Genomic DNA, 17664 nt, shown 5'->3' with positions numbered 1-17664 from the left:
GCCTGCCTCAGCCTCCCAAAGTGCAGGGATTACAGGCATGAGCCACCATGCCCAGCCTAAAGTGTATTGTTTAGTCACCAAATATGTAAGTATTACCCAAATATATTTGTCACTGATTTCTAATTTAATTGTATCGTGATCCAAAAATATACATTGTATGGTTTCTATTCTTTTAAATTCGTTAACATTTTTTTATGGCACAGAATATGGTCTATCTTGGTGAGTGTTGCTTACACACAACTGTGTAACTGAAAACTGTGTATTCTGCTTCTCGTGGTTGTTGTATCCTATAATTGTCAACTAGATCAAGTTAGTAACAGTGTTGTTCAGGGATCTTTTCTTCTTCAGTGTTTACTGTATTTGCTAATCCCATCCAGTGAAGTTTCCATTTCATATATTGTATTTTTCACTTTTAGAAGTTCCATTTGACTCTTTCATTTCTCTCCTCATTATCTTCATATTTTTCTTTAAATTTTTGAGCACATTTATAATGGAAGTTTTAAAGTCCTTGTCTGCTAATTTTGTCACCTCTGTAATTCCTAGTGATGATTTTCTTCCTGGCTTGGGGTCACAATTTGTTGCTTATTTGCATGTCTAATAATGTTTTTATTGGACAGCAGACATTGTAAATGTCATATTTTTGAGTGTTTGGATTTTGTCTTTCTTTAAGAACTATTGCAGTTTGTTTTGGAAGGTTATTATGTTTTTTGCAGATCAGGTTGATCTTTTCAAGGCTTGTTTTTAAGTGTTGTTAGGACAGGTCTATAGTAACTTTTGCCTTGGGCTAATTTAGACCTGCCACTTAATTCTTGACTTTTTTGATTAATCTGAGTATTCAACAGGGTCTCTTTATTATGGCTAAATGAAATTCAAACATTTTCCAGCCCTATGTGACCACCAAGAATTCAGCTAATAGCTCCCCGGCAGTTCTTCACCCAGCTGCAGAGGAGTGTCAGTGCACTCTATGTATGCTCAGATTATTATTTAGCCAAAGACTTGGGGATCCATATTAATGTTCCTGGAGTTCTTTGTGTAGCTCCATTCTCTTTAGTACTCTGTCCCATAAATTCTGGCTGCCTTAATCTCCTAATCTCCCCAAACTCTAATATCTATTCCTCAACTCAGCAAAACCATGGTGTTACTGTTGGATTTCCCCTTTCCTGCCCCACAGTCTGAAAGTTGTCTCCAGGCAAAAAAATGGAGATCCTAGTTTGCGGATCCTCATTTGCTTCTCTTTTTTTTTTTGGAATGGAGTCTCGCTCTGTCGCCCAGGCTGGAGTGCAGTGGCGTGATCTCGGCTCACTAGAAGCTCCGGCTTCCGGGTTCATGCCATTCTCCTGCCTCAGCCTCCCGAGTAGCTGAGACTACAGGTGCCCGCCACCACGCCCAGCTAATTTTTTGTATTTTGTTTAGTAGAGACGGGGTTTCACCGTGTTAGCCAGGATGGTCTGGATCTCCTGACCTCGTGATCCGCCCACCTCGGCCTCCCAAAGTGCTGGGATTACAGGCATGAGCCACCGCGCCCGGCCTGCTTCTCTTATGGATTAGAATCCTGCACTGTCTTTTGAACCAATGTCTAAAAGCTTTTATCACACATTTTGATCCACTTCCTAGTTGTTGTAGTGGTATATCTGGTTTCACATGACTGAAAGGAAAAGTTTTCACTTTGCTTTTTGTACTAATAATATATCCTGGAAATCATTCTATATTAATTTATAGAAATCTTCATTTTTAAAATAGCTTCATAAAACTCCATTGTAAAAACCGGGTGCGGTGGCTCATGCCTGTAATCCCACACTTTGGGAGGCCAAGGCGGATGGATCACCTGAGGTCAGGAGTTCAAGGCCAGCCTGGCCAACATGGTGAAACCTCATCTCTACTAAAAATACAAAAATTAGCTGGGTGTGGTTATGGGCGCCTGTAGTCCCAGCTACTTGGAAGGCTGAGGCAGGAGAATCACTTGATTCCAGGAGGCAGAGATTGCAGTGAGCTGAGATCGCGCCACTGCACTCCAGCCTGGGTGACAGAGAGAGACTCAGTCTAAAAAAAAAAAAAACTCCATTGTATGTGCACATATCATTATCTGTTCAACTCATCTATGACTTGTCATTTAGGTAGTTTCCAATATTTTTGCAATATAAAAAATGCTAATGAAGAACCTGAGATAGGTATATCTATATATATATAGATATATATATATTTTTTGTTGTTCATGTTGTTATTTTTGAAGTGTGTATGCATAATAAATTCCTAATAGTGTGATTGCTGCATCATAAGGTAAAGGTATATGTAGTTTTGTTAAATATAGCTATTCCCCATCTTGCATTCCTACAAATAGATGAGAATGTCCATTGTCCCATAGTCTCCTTTGCAGAGTATATTGTCAAGCTTTTTAATTGTTGCCAACCTGATGGGTAAAAAGATATCTCCAAATAATTTTAATTAAAATTTCTCTTATTATGAATGAGGTTAAATAGTTTTTCATATGTTTAAAAGCCAGTTTATATCTTTTTGTTTTTTTAGAGACAGGAATCTTGTTCTGTTGCCCAGGCCAAATTGCAGTGATGCAGTCATAGCTCACTGTAGCCTCACACTCCTGGGCTCAAGCAATCCTCCTACCTTAGCCTCCCAAGTAGCTAGAACTACAGATGGACACCACCATGTCCAGCTAATTTTTTTTATTTTTTTTGTAGAGATATGGGGTCTCACTATGTTGCCCAGGCTTGTCTTGAACTATTGGCTTCAAGTGATCCTCCCACCTCAGCCTCCCAAAGTGCTAAGATTACAGCCATGAACCACCACAAATGACCCTATATATTTTTTTGAATTGTCTGTTCATGTCTTATTTTCATTTTTCTAGTAGTTTTTTTTAAGTGTTTCAGCCTAAATTTGTAAAAAGTTTAGGGGATATATGAAGGGACTCTAAATGTTTATGAAGAAATTTAATTAAAAGATAAAAATAAAAATATAAGCTTTATTTTTCAACATGAGCCCCATCAAGTTCAAGACACTTTTGTAAGCAATGATACTAGCCATTTAGTTCACCCCTAAAGAACTGAGAGTCCTGGGAATTTAGCCATGTCAATGTAGTGTTTTTTATATTGGTTACTGAAGAAAAAAGGGTGCCCTTTAAAGTTGTAAGATTAGGAACAAAAACAAGTCAGAAGAAGCCAAATCAGCACTGAAAGGTGGGCACTTAATGATTACCCAAGAAAACTCTCACCAGATTGCCCTTGCTTGATGAGAGGAATGAGCAGGAGCATTGTCGTGGTCAAGAAGGATTCTGGGGAAGTTTTCCCAGGCATATTTTCTGCTAAAGCTTTGGTAACTTTCTCAAAACACTCTCATAATAAGCAGATCTTATCACTCTTTGGCCCTCCAGGAAGTCAACAAGCAAAATGCCTTGAACATCCCAAAAAAGCCATTGCCATGACATTTGCTCTTGACCAGCCTGCTTTTTCATTGACTAGACCACTTCCACCTCTTGTGCTTTGTCTTCAGGATCAGACTGGTAAAGTCATGTTTCATCTCTTGTTACAGTTTTTTTTTTTTAAGAAATGCTTCAGGATCTTGATCACATTTGTTTAAAATTTCAACTGAGGCTGGGCCCAGTGGCTCGCGCCTGTAATCCCAGCACTTTGGGAGGCCGAGGCGGGCAAATCGTGAGGTCAGGATTTCGAGACCATCCTGGCTAACATGGTGAAACCCCATCTCTACTAAAAATACAAAAAATTAGCTGGATGTGGTGGCGGACACCTGTAGTCCCAGCTACTCGGGAGGCTGAGGCAGGAGAATGGCATGAACCCAGGAGACGGAGCTTGCAGTGAGCTGATATCATGCCACTGCACTCCAGCCTGGGCAACAGAGCAAGAGTCCAGCTCAAAAAAAAAAAAAAAAAAATCAAATGAAAGCTCTGGTCTTACTGCAGCTGATCTATTTTATTTTTATTTTTTTTCAGACACAGCCTTGCTCTGTTACCCAGGCTGGAGTGCAGTGGCACCATCATGGGTCACTGCAGCCTTGGCCTCGTGGGCTCAAGCAATCCTCCCACCTCAGGCTCCCAAGTAGCTGGGACTACAGGCACATGCTACCATGCCTGGATAATTTTTTTGCAGCTAATCTAGATGTAATGGTTTTGGCACCCATCTAATGGAAAGTTTGCTCAACTTTAATTTTTTAGTCAGAATTGTGTAAGCTGAACCAAGATGTCTTTGGTGTTGGCTATTGTTTCTTATGTTAATTGTAGGTCTTCTTTAATTAGAGCACAGACAAGATCATTTTTTTCCTCCCAAATTGATGTAGATGGTCTTTTGCCGTGGGCTTCATCTTCAACATTGTCTCATCTCTTCTTAAAACAAGCTAGCTACTTGTAAACTGCTGTTTTCTTTGGAGCATTGTCTCCATAAACTTTTCACAAAACGTCAATGATTTCACCATTCTTCCACTCAAGCTTCATATAAATTTGATGTCCTTGTTTCAATTTTAGCAGAATTCATGTTACTCTGATAGGGGCTCTTTTCAAACTGTTATCTTATTCTTCTTAGTGCCTCAAACTAGATCCTATTCAGACATGTTATAACAAGTTAGTATGGGTTTATTTTGGTGCAAGAAATATTTTGAAATCCACACATTTTTTTCATAATATGCATTTCCATGAAGTTTTTGAAAACTCCTTGTATTAGGAATATTAGTCCTTTGTCCAATAAATAGACTGCAAATATTTTCTCACGGCTCGTCATTTACCTTTTGGCATTTTTTTGCAATGCAATTTTTTTCCCTTTGTTTTTGTTTTTTGTGTAATGAAATGAATCAATGTTTTCTTTTTTTTTTTTTTTTAGACCAAGTCTCACTCTGTCACACAGGCTGGAGTACAATGGTGCAATCTTGGTTCACTGCAACCTCTGTCTCCCAGGTTCAAGCGATTCTCATCTCTCAGCCTCCCAAGTAGCTGGGATTACCGGCACATGCCACCATGCCTGGCTAAGTTTTGTATTTTTAGTAGAGATGGGGTTTCACCATGTTGGCCAGGCTGGTCTCAAACTCCTGACCTCAAGTGATCCACTCACCTCGGCCTCCCAAAATGCTGGGATTACAGATGTGAGCCATTGCTCCCGGCCAAATCAACGTTTTCTTATATTGTATTTAGGTTTTAAGTCATAGTTAGAAAGCCTTTCCCCACACCTAGGTTATAGAAAGATTCATTACTTTTTTCTTCCAGTGCTAGTACTTGCATGGTTTTTGGTTTCCACATTTAGATCCCTGATCTAATTGGAGTTTATTCTTGTGTGTGCTGAGATATGGATCTGATTATATCTTTTTTCCCAAATGGCTATCCAGTTGTCCCAATGCCATTTATTAAGTACTTCGTCTTTGTCCCAGTGATTTGAGATAGCATCTTTATCATGTACCAAACTTCCATAGTGCCAGAAGATTTTTATCTTTTTTAGACAGGGTCTGGCTCTGTTGCCCAGGCTGGAGTGTAGTAGCACAATCTCAGCTTGCTGCAACCTCCCCCTCACAGGCTCAAGTGTCCCCACCTCAGCCTCTCAAGTAGCTGGGACTACAGGCACATGCCACCACACCAGGCTGATTTTTATATTTTTTTGTAGAATGAGATTTCACCAAGTTGCCCAGGCTGGTCTCAAACTCCTGAGCTCAAGCAATCCGCCCACCTCAGCCTCCCAAAATGCTAGGATTATAAGCATGAGCCACCACACCTGGCTGCCAGAAAATTGTAATGATCAGAAAACCACAATTCTTTCTTCCTCTGTTATATGTTGAAGTAAATTACTTCATTTAGAAAACTAAGCTGGGCACAGTGGCTCACACCTGTAATCCCAGCACTTTGGGGTTGAGGCAGGCAGATCACCTGAGGTTAGGAGTTTGAGACCAGCCTGGCCAACATGGTGAAACCCTGTCTCTGCTAAAAATAGAAAAATTTGCTGGGCATGGTGGCGGGTGCCTGTAGTCCCAGCTACTTGGGAGGCTGAGGTAGGAGAATTGCTTGAACCTGGGAGGCAGAGGTTGCGGTGATCCGAGACCAAGCCATTGCACCCCAGCCTGGGCAACAAGAGCAAAACTCCATCTCAAAAAAAAAAGAAAAAAAGAAAAAAGAAATAGCCATACAAGGCTGCCCATTTGGTGAGAAATAATAATAAGTTAGATAGCAATGTAATAGCAAAATGCAGGTGCAAAATTGAAACAAATTATTTCTGAGGAGAATGTAGGTCTCATGGAAGATTTTCATGTGGACAAATTTAGTAAACTTTTTGCAGGTAGTTTCCTGACATATTTAACATCTGTGATATAGTAAACAATAAGAAGGTACTAAAGGCCGGGCGCAGTGGCTCATACTTGTAATCCCAGCACTTTGGGAGGCCGAGGCAGGCGGATCACAAGGTCGGGAGATCAAGACCATCCTGGCTAACACGGTGAAACCCTGTCTCTACTAAAAACATAAAAAGTTAGTCGGGCATGGTGGCGGGTGCCTGTAGTCCCAGCTACTCAGGAGGCTGAGGCAGGAGAATGGCGTGAACCCGGGAGGCAGAGCTTGCAGTGAGCCAAGATCAAGCCACTGCACTCCAGCCTGGGCGACAGAGCGAGACTCCGTCTCAAAAAAAAAAAAAAAAAAGAAGGTACTAATATGATCCAGACTAGAAGAGAATAGCACTAAAATGGGAGATGAGGTAAACCTGTGGGTTTTTTTAAACTTAGGCTTTTGATCTCCAAAATTATTCTTTTTGCTGGGTGCAGTGAGTCACTCCTGTAATCCCAGCACTTTGGGAGGCCAAGGTGGGAGGATTGTTTGAACCTAGGAGTTTGAGAACATTCTAGGCAACAAAGCAAGAACCTGTCTCTAAAAAAATTTAAAAATTAGCCAGAAATGGTGGCACATGCCTGTAGTCCCAGCTACTTGGGAAGCTGAGGCAAGAGGATTGCTTGAGCCTTTTGAAGTTGAGGCTTTAGTGAGCCATGATCACCCCACTGCACTCCAGCTTGGGCAACAGAGCAAGACCCCATCTCAAAAAATAAAACAAAATAGACTGGGCACGATGGCTCACGCCTGTAATCCCACCACTTTGGGAGGCTGAGGTGGATAGATCATGAGGTAAAGAGATCGAGACCATCCTGGCCAACATGGTGAAACCCCGTTTCTACTAAAAATACAAAACTTAGCTGGGCATGGTGGTGCACGCCTGTAGTCTCAGCTACTCAGGAGGCTGAGGCAGGAGAATCGCTTGAACCCGGGAGGTGGAGGTTGCAGTGAGCCAAGATTGTGCCACTGCACTCCAGCCTGGCAACAGTGAGACTCTGTCTCTAAATAAATAAATAAATAAACAAACCAAAATAAGTAAAATAAAATAAATGTTTGAAGTTCCAAAATATTTTGATGACATAATTTCTTCTTGTTCTAACAAAACTACATATGCATTTGTCCTATGACCTAGCAATCACACTGTTAGGAATTTATGATAAATACACACCTCAAAAATTACAAAAATACATATATACCAGGTTATTTATCACAGCATTATTTGTAATTGCAAAAACATTGTAGATAGAATGGAGGTCATATAAAACTTATTCTTAAGATTCAGACTGAGTGCAGTGGCTCACGCCTGTAATCCCGGCACTTTGGGAAGCCGAGGCAGGCAGATCACCTGAGGTCAGGAGTTTGAGACCAGCCTGGCCAGCATGGTGAAACCTCATCTCTACCAAAAATACAAAAATTAGCTGGGCGTCGTGGCATGCCTGTAATCCCAGCTACTCGGGATGCTGAGGCACGAGAACTGCTTGAACCCCAGAGGCAGAGACTGTAGTGATCCGAGATCATGCCACTACATTCCAGTCTGAGCAACAGAGCAAGACGTCTCAAAAAAAAAAAAAAAGATTCATAGATCATCTTATCAAATCAAAGTATGCAATATTCAGGTAAACTTCAGATAAATATGAAGGCTAAACCATTCAGCTTCTTCACCAAACCCTTGAACGTCCCACCTGTCTAAATTGAGATACATGTTTGTTTGATTTATTGGTTAACTGTTTTTATTCCATTTTTCCTCAAATGATCCCATAATTTGACCTTGGGAAGCTGTTCAAATAGACACATTAGGTTGAATGGAAAGCCTACTCGATGATATTTAGGATTTTAAGAGGATTTTATGTATTTTTTCCATGTGTGCAATAATTTAATAGCATTTTAAATAGGATTTTCTGATATTACTAACCCTCTGGGAATAATATTAGGTAATTAGACAGTTAGCTAATATTAAAATATATATTAGGTAATATCTATTGAGAGTTTCCTCTGTGCCAAGCAGGATCAACTTCATAGGCAGGCGACCTGTGCAGGGACACAGGGCTTCATGCTTAGATGGGCCCCCTTGCTTTGAAGGCCCCTACCCTTTGGTTAGGGCTCTGCTGTTCCCGTCTTGAAATTCTTAATAATTTTTATTTTATTTTTTTGAGTCAGGGTCTTGCTCTGTCACCCTGGCTGGAGTGCAGTAGACTCACTACAGTCTTGAACTCCTGGGCTCAAGCAATCCTCCCACTTCAGCCTTCTGAGTAGTTAGGATGACAAACACACGCCACTGTGCTCAGATAAGTTTTTTGTTTGTTTGTTTTTTGTTTTTGTTTTTGTTTTTGTTTTTGTAGAGATGGGACTGTCCCTATGTTGCTCAGGCTGGTCTCAAATTCCTGGCCTCAAGTGATCCTCCCGCCTCAGCCTCCCAAAGTGCTGGGACTACAGGCATGAGCCACTGTGCCTGGTCAATCATTTTTATTAACAAGCCCAAGCCCTCTATTTTTTTTTTTTTTTTTTTTTAAGACAGAGTCTCCCTCTGTTGTGCAGGCTAGAGTGCAGTGGTGCGATCTTGCCTCACTGCAACCTCTGCCTCCTGGGTTCAAGAGATTCTCCTGGCTCAGCCTCCCTAGTAGCTGGGATTACAGGCACCTACCACCACACCCGGCAATTTTTTTGTATTTTTAGTAGAGATGGGGTTTCACCATGTTGGCAAGGCTGGTCTCAAACTTCTGACCTCAAGTGATCCACCCATCTCGGCCTCCCAAAGTGCTGGGATTACAGGTGTGATCCACTGCGCCCAGCCTCCAAGCCCCCTATTTTTATTTTGCACTGACCCTACAAGTTACGTAGCTAGGCCTAGTTATGTTTTTAGCAAGGAAGGTGTATAATCTCATGTACATTTTTGAAAGATCACTCAGGTTTCTGCATGTGAAATGGAATTTAGGGAATGCAAGAGAGGGAGTAAAATTAACAGCGAGGAAGCTATGATAACATTTAAGGTTGCTTTGACTCAAGGGTAGCAGTAGATAGGGTAAGTAATTGATAGTTTCAAAATATATTTTGGGAGTAGTAAGCATTGGTATGGATTAGTAATATACTGGATGTGGGGATGCAGAAAAAAATATTAAAAATTACTTCTGAAATTCTGGCTGGAATAGAAGTGCCACTTACCAGGTAAGGAAGGTTGGAGACATAACATATTTGAGGGTGTGGTCAAAAGATGAGTTTGACATTATGCTACGTCATATAAAAGACTACCTATTTTATAATTCCTTTTTAATAAAATATTCGGAAAAGGCAGAACTGTGGTTGCCTGAAGCTGAAGCTAGGAAGATTGACTACAGACAAGTATGAGGGAAATTTTGGGGGTGATGAGAGTATTCTAAAACTGGATTGTGGGGTTGGTTGCATTACTGTATAAATTTATTAAAAATCCCTGCATTGTATAGGGGCACTATATTGTACGTAGAAAGCTGTGAAAAGATTTTAAAAATGATTGACATGTCTGTGGTTATATCAATGAGTACTATTATTAGTCCCATTTTATAGATAAAGAAAATAAAAGAGAAGTTAAAAATAAAAGTTTCATGGTTACATAGCTACTAGGTGTAATATCCAGTACTGGAATTTGAATCTTTTTGACACTAAGACCTTACTCTCAATCATATAATACATTCACTTTCTATTTTAAAGTTATATTATAGCCGGCGCGGTGGCTCACACCTGTAATCTCAGCACTTTGGGAGGCCGAGGCAGGCAGATGACGAGGTTGGGAGATCGAGACCATCCTGGCTAACACGGTGAAACCCTGTCTCTACTAAAAATAGAAAAAATTAGCCAGGCGTGGTGGCATGCACCTGTATCCCAGCTACTAGGGAGGCTGAGGCAGGAGAATCGCTTGAACCCAGGAGGCAGAGCTTACAGTGAGACGAGATCGTGCCACTGCACTCCAACCTGGGTGACAGAGCAAGACACCATCTCAAGAAAAAAAAAAATTTTATTCTAAATGCTGCATCTCATTGGTCAGAAGCTCTCTTGAAATTATAAAACAAAGAAGAAAAAAGATAAAGACTGGGAAATTGTGTTGAATCAGTATATAAATCCTGTATACTGGTCCTTCCATTTCCCCTAGAAATAAGTGATACAGGCCAGGCACTGTGGCTCACACCTGTAATCCCAGCACTTTGGGAGGCGGAGGCTGGCGGATCACCTGAGGTTGGGAGTTCAAGATCAGCCTAATCAACATGGAGAATCCCCCGTATCTACTAAAAATGCAAAATTAGCTGGACGTGGTGGCACATGCCTGTATTCCCAGCTACTCGGGAGGCTGAGGCAGGAGAATTGCATGAACCTGAGAGGAGGAGGTTGTGGTGAGCCAAGATTACGCCATTGCACTCCAGCCTGGGCAACAAGAGCGAAACTCAAAAAAAAAAAAAAAAAAAAAAAGAAAAAGAAAAAGGAAGGAAGGAAGGAAGAAGGAAAGAAAAGTGATACAACAAGTTACGGCATCTTTGTTTATTATCCACTGTGAGTTGTATTATCACACCTTACTTGGCTCTTTGGCAAACTATATTATCTCTTCAGATCATGAGGGCTAGGAAGGCCCACTGGTAACTTGAAAGAGTAAATGTATCTTCTAAAAAATGCTTACTTCCAGGGAGATTGGATCCACACAAATGAATACATATATAGTCCTTAGTGTATGCTATGATTATTATACTATGTCAGTATCATAAAGATTGCTATATTAATAAGCATTAAGTGCCTGCTGTGCTAGACAGTGAGGATACAAGTGGCCACCAAAATAGCATGGTCCCTGCCCTCCTGGAACTTCTTTTTTTCTTTTTCAGTGGGGGAAGCAGACATTTTGCTTACGCAAAAATAATTATAAAATTTAAAGTTGTGCCAAGTTCAATGGAAAAAATATAAGGTGTTCTGAGAGAGCATAACAAACGATCCTAGTTTTAACTGGGGCCTAATGGAAGACCTCTATTAGGAAATAACATTTAAACTAAGACCAGAAAGACTTGTAGAAATTAGCAAAGCAAAGGGAAGGAGGAGAAAGCAGCTTTCCTGGCAAAGGAACAACTTGTGTGAAGGCCCTGAGACAGGGAAGGGCTGGGGTTCTGACCACCCTCCAAGTGGTACAATGGAGTATAGTGAGAGAGGGAGACGACATGAGAACTTGGATACTATGCAAAGGATTTGGTATTTTAATTCAAGAACAGTATGATGCTACTGAGGAGCAGCTGGACAATTGTGTGATCCAATTAAAATTTTAGGAAGATCAACCTCGCTATTGCGGAGAATGCTTACACAAGGGTTCTGTTGGTTCATGAAGAGGTCTTAAGAAAACTATGAGCTGGGTGCAGTAGCTCAGGCCTGTAGTCCCAGCTACTTAGAAGTCTGAGGCGGGAGGATCCCTTGAGCCCAAGGAGTTGGAGGTTACAGTGAGCTATGATTATTCCACTGTACTCCAGCCTGGATGACAGAGCAAGATCCTGCCTCAGAAACAAAAACAAAAAACAAACAACAACAAAAACAGCAACAACAAAAGTCTCAGAAAACTACAGGCCTTATTATCAAGAAAATGACAGGCCTTATTATTGAGAAAACTACTTACATTTTTAAAAGCTGATTTTCAAAAACCAGATTGTGAATTAAGTGATGCTGAAGAGGGGAAAAAAAGATTGATAAACCAATGTATCTCTGAATAACCCACTAGATGAGTGCTTGTCAAACTTTAATGTGTTTTCAAATCACCCTGATGTTTTGTTAAAATGTAAATCCTGTCTCAGTAGGTCTAGAGGAGGGCATTTCTGCATTTCTAACAAGTTCCCTGGTGATGCCTAGACCACTGGTCCTCACATTTTGAGTAGCAAATGATTGGGCTATACTCTATATTCTAAATTCTAAATGTATTCTATCTTCTAATGCCTATCAGCCCTCTTGCTGGTCTGGCTAATTATCAAACTTGAGCATTTAAAACTGGGTGTTTTCAGAGATTAATTGAAGTGTTAAAGACATGGAAATATAGGTCACATATGGCTTTTCATCTCTTCGGGAAATATCCTATATATCCTTACTTCTTTTCTACCTACCTAACCTATGTGCCTACCCCTTCACCTGTGTTCAAGATTCTGTTATACTTCAAAAGGACTCTATGCAATCAAAGTGATGTCCAAGACAAATATACAGAAATAGTATGAGGCTCTAACACTTTACATCTAATGGAGTGGTTTGCATCATTAATTGAGGCTTACTCTGTGCCAGGCACTTTTCCTGCCTTCTTCATTTAATAGGATAGGAGCAGGAACCCTTAGAGGTTCGTTTCTTGTTCAAGGATATACATCTCAACTCTGGCGTATATCACAGTGGACTCTTTTATTCACTATCCTAATCATTATAATTTTGTTTGGTGACTACAATTCTAAATGCAGAAAACTTAAGGCTCTTTATTCTGTGACTAAAGGCTTTGTATTTTCTAAAGATTTGTGGAGCTTTGCTGCCATTATTTCAATAATTTTATAAAGATCCTAGGTGGTAAATAGGCCTGGCTTTTTTTCTTTTTAAAATCTTCTCCGTCTTCTTCTTCATTAGCAGTGCAACTTCTTGTGGCATATGGTACCCAAGATCTTGGAAAAGGATTGATCAAGTAAAGGGAAACGATAGAGAGAGTGTGCTCTACAATTGAGATCATGCTCCTTGTGAAAGACAGGGTAGGGAAATTTCTTATTACTCCCTGGTTCTTAAGAAATAAGAGCTAACAATGACATCCAGTTTTAAAAGAAATAAAATCTGAATTGTACTTTTAAATTTTATAAGCCAGAGTTAAACCAATAGATTGTAACTCCTGCTAATTTATTAGTAGCTCCAGATAATGAGGAAGTGACAGGGAATGCTAATTTCATTTGGTAAGAGATAAAACTGAAATTATTAATGTCTCCACGGAAATGCTAAATGCCTCCTTACAAGTAAGGTCCGGCTAATTGTCTTCCAACAAATCAGATTTGTTGGTGTTTTTCCAGACAACGTTGTGTAGTTTTCGGTTTGGTTCGATCCCCTTTCTTGTGATCAAAGAAAGTGATTCAAATGTTTAATGGGTCTTGATTTGGATTGGAGACTTGCAGAACGGCTAGCCTCACAGCCCCAAGGCTGGCTTTCCCTAAGGTAGGTTTCCTATGCACCGATACTGGCAAGGCGCTTTGGCTGGAAACTCTGGAAGGAAGCCAAAGGAAAGTGAAGTTCCTGGCGCTAGCGCGTGTCCTGCTCGGAGAGCCCGGCGCTAGCTCAGTCTTCGTGCAGTTATTGGCTGGGACTCTGTGTGCCGCTGTCGGCCAATGAAGACGCTGGAGATCGGGCCCCTGCCCGTCCCCTTTCTGCGCCCCGGGATGAGGCAGAGACTGAACAGCCGGCGAGCAAATCAACGGCATCCAGAAAGCCATGTCGGACTCGGCGCCCAGCGCCCAAGCGCTAACCGGCTGAAAGTTTCTCAGCGAAATTGCAGGGACGATCTGGACCCCGCTGAGAGGAATGCTTTTGAGTGAGATGGTCCCAGAGGCCTGGAGGAGCGGACTGGTAAGCACCGGGAGGATAGTGGGAGTTTTACTTCTGCTTGGTGCCTTGAACAAGGCTTCCACGGTCATTCACTATGAGATCCCGGAGGAAAGAGAGAAGGGTTTCGCTGTGGGCAACGTGGTCGCGAACCTTGGTTTGGATCTCGGTAGCCTGTCAGCCCGCAGGCTCCGGGTGGTGTCTGGAGCTAGCCGAAGATTCTTTGAGGTGAACCGGGAGACCGGAGAGATGTTTGTGAACGACCGTCTGGATCGAGAGGAGCTGTGTGGGACACTGCCCTCTTGCACTATAACTCTGGAGTTGGTAGTGGAGAACCCGCTGGAGCTGTTCAGTGTGGAAGTGGTGATCCAGGACATCAACGACAACAATCCTGCTTTCCCTACCCAGGAAATGAAATTGGAGATTAGCGAGGCCGTGGCTCCGGGGACGCGCTTTCCGCTCGAGAGCGCGCACGATCCCGATGTGGGAAGCAACTCTTTACAAACCTATGAGCTGAGCCGAAATGAATACTTTGCACTTAGCGTGCAGACGCGGGAGGACAGCACCAAGTATGCGGAGCTGGTGCTGGAGCGCGCCCTGGACCGAGAACGGGAGCCTAGTCTCCAGTTAGTGCTGACGGCGTTGGACGGAGGGACCCCAGCTCTCTCCGCCAGCCTGCCTATTCACATCACGGTGCTGGACGCGAATGACAATGCGCCTGTCTTCAACCAGTCCTTGTACCGGGCGCGCGTCCTGGAGGATGCACCCTCCGGCACGCGCGTGGTACAAGTCCTTGCAACGGATCTGGATGAAGGCCCCAACGGTGAAATTATTTACTCCTTCGGCAGCCACAACCGCGCCGGCGTGCGGGAACTATTCGCCTTAGACCTTGTAACCGGGATGCTGACAATCAAGGGTCGACTGGACTTCGAGGACACCAAACTCCATGAGATTTACATCCAGGCCAAAGACAAGGGCGCCAATCCCGAAGGAACACATTGCAAAGTGTTGGTGGAGGTTGTGGATGTGAATGACAATGCCCCGGAGATCACAGTCACCTCCGTGTACAGCCCAGTACCCGAGGATGCCCCTCTGGGGACTGTCATCGCTTTGCTCAGTGTGACTGACCTGGATGCTGGCGAGAACGGGCTGGTGACCTGCGAAGTTCCCCCGGGTCTCCCTTTCAGCCTTACTTCTTCCCTCAAGAATTACTTCACTTTGAAAACCAGTGCAGACCTGGATCGGGAGACTGTGCCAGAATACAACCTCAGCATCACCGCCCGAGACGCCGGAACCCCTTCCCTCTCAGCCCTTACAATAGTGCGTGTTCAAGTGTCCGACATCAATGACAACCCTCCACAATCTTCTCAATCTTCCTACGATGTTTACATTGAAGAAAACAACCTCCCCGGGGCTCCAATATTAAACCTAAGTGTCTGGGACCCCGACGCCCCGCAGAATGCTCGGCTTTCTTTCTTTCTCTTGGAGCAAGGAGCTGAAACCGAGCTAGTGGGTCGCTATTTCACAATAAATCGTGACAATGGCATAGTGTCATCCTTAGTGCCCCTAGACTATGAGGATCGGCGGGAATTTGAATTAACAGCTCATATCAGCGATGGGGGCACCCCGGTCCTGGCTACCAACATCAGCGTGAACATATTTGTCACTGATCGCAATGACAATGCTCCCCAGGTCCTATATCCTCGCCCAGGTGGGAGCTCGGTGGAGATGCTGCCTCGAGGTACCTCAGCAGGCCACCTAGTGTCACGGGTGGTAGGCTGGGACGCGGATGCAGGGCACAATGCCTGGCTCTCCTACAGTCTCTTGGGATCCCCTAACCAGAGCCTTTTTGCCATAGGGCTCCACACTGGTCAAATCAGTACTGCCCGTCCAGTCCAGGACACAGATTCACCCAGGCAGACTCTCACGGTCTTGATCAAAGACAATGGGGAGCCTTCGCTCTCCACCACTGCTACCCTCACTGTGTCAGTAACCGAGGACTCTCCTGAAGCCCGAGCCGAGTTCCCCTCTGGCTCTGCCGCCCGGGAGCAGAACAAAAATCTCACCTTTTATCTACTTCTTTCTCTAATCCTGGTTTCTGTGGGATTCGTGGTCACAGTGTCCGGAGTAATCATATTCAAAGTTTACAAGTGGAAGCAGTCTAGAGACCTATACCGAGCCCCGGTGAGCTCACTGTACAGAACACCAGGGCCCTCCTTGCACGCGGACGCCGTGCGGGGAGGCCTGATGTCGCCGCACCTTTACCATCAAGTGTATCTCACCACGGACTCCCGCCGCAGCGACCCGCTGCTGAAGAAACCTGGTGCAGCCAGTCCGCTGGCCAGCCGCCAGAACACGCTGCGGAGCTGTGATCCCGTGTTCTATAGGCAGGTGTTGGGTGCAGAGAGCGCCCCTCCCGGACAGGTAAGGTTTAGCAAGTCATGCTTGACCCTGTTAGTGCTTTTTTATTCCTACATCATATTGAGGAAGGAATGGAGCTGTTTTTTTAGTGATGAAGATGTTTTCCTGATGATGCATTCACACTTTCACCTGGCCCTTCCTGGATCAAAGTTAGTGCCTTTGTGAGATGGTGGCCTGCCAGAGTGTGGTTTGTGGTCCCATTTAAGGGGGAAGATACTTGACTCATCTGTGGACCCAATTCACATCCTCAGCACTCATTTGCTGTCACAACTAACCAATCTTGCTAAGGGATGGCTAAGCCAAAACACAAGATCTCAGCGATCAGAGTTTAGCTTGGTATCATTTACGTTAGGAATAAGCTGCTGGATACCTCTAACCAGTGGCAGCTTCTAGGAATATAAAAACTACCTCATTCCTCCACCTTTCAAATGATTGTGACATTTGTATTAAAACTAATAGCTTTTTAATAATTTTCCTTTGTTTATACAGATCGTGTACCTCATTCTCAGATAATGTTTTATGAATGAAATGAAATTCCAGGCATCCTTTAAATTTTATTTCAGGCACTCTACTGGAAATGATGTGCACCGTACTTACAAAATATTTTTACCTTATAACAGTAATGCATGTTTGCTAGAAAATTCAGAAAATACAGAAAAGTATTTAAAAAATTAAAACCATAATCTCCAAACCCAAAGATAACCACTTTTAATTATAAAAGTAATAATTTATTTCAAAAATAAATCTAGGCAACCCAAGAAAACATAAAGTAGCCAGACTCAGTGGTGTGCACCTGTAGTTCTTGCTGCTCAGTGCGTGATGTGGGAGGATTGCTTGAGCCCAGGAGTTCTGGGCTGTGGTGCACTATGCTGATCAATTCATCAATCCACTGTCTGCACTAAGTTCAGCATGAATACAGTGACCTCTTGGGAGGGCAGGACCATCAGGTTGCCTAAAGAGGGGTGAACTGGCCCAGGTTGGAAATGGAGAAGGTCAAAACTGCTGTGCTATCCAGTAGTGGGATGACATCTGTGAATAGCCACTGCACTCCAGCCTAGGCAATATAGGGAAACCCTGTCCCTTTTTTTTTTTTTTTTTTTTTCTTGAGACGGAGTCTCGCTCTGTCGCCCAGGCTGGAGTGCAGTGGCGCAATCTCGGCTCACTGCAAGCTCCGCCTCCTGGGTTCACGCCATTCTCCTGCCTCAGCCACTCCGAGTAGCTGGGACTACAGGCGCCCGCCACCACGCCCGGCTAATTTTTTTGTATTTTTTAGTAGAGACGAGGTTTCACCCCGGTCTCGATCTCCTGACCTCGTGATCCGCCCGCCTCGGCCTCCCAAAGTGCTGGGATTAACCCTGTCTCTTTAACAATAACAACAACAACAA

At 43.2% G+C, this 17664-nt stretch overlaps 1 protein-coding gene across 21 annotated transcripts in view; it reads left to right on the top strand.

Annotated features, from left to right (window-relative positions):
- LOC129486249 (protocadherin gamma-C4) overlaps positions 1–17664 on the top strand; it is a 187994-nt gene that overhangs the window by 137023 nt on the left and 33307 nt on the right. Inside the window, exon 1 of one of the 21 annotated variants that reach the window (XM_055285869.2) lies at positions 13658–16282. The exons of 19 other annotated variants lie outside the window; for them this stretch is intronic. In XM_055285869.2, coding sequence (XP_055141844.1) covers positions 13838–16282 — 2445 coding nt within the window. In that variant the 5' untranslated portion in view covers positions 13658–13837. Of the gene's footprint in view, positions 1–13657; positions 16283–17664 lie in introns of those variants that run through there. One more of the 21 variants, XM_055285893.2, reaches the window with a different exon arrangement.

Source organism: Symphalangus syndactylus, chromosome 7 (genome assembly GCF_028878055.3).
Source record: "Symphalangus syndactylus isolate Jambi chromosome 7, NHGRI_mSymSyn1-v2.1_pri, whole genome shotgun sequence".
In the NCBI taxonomy this organism is placed as follows: domain Eukaryota; kingdom Metazoa; phylum Chordata; class Mammalia; order Primates; family Hylobatidae; genus Symphalangus; species Symphalangus syndactylus.
This window is presented reverse-complemented; position numbering and strand designations above follow the sequence as displayed.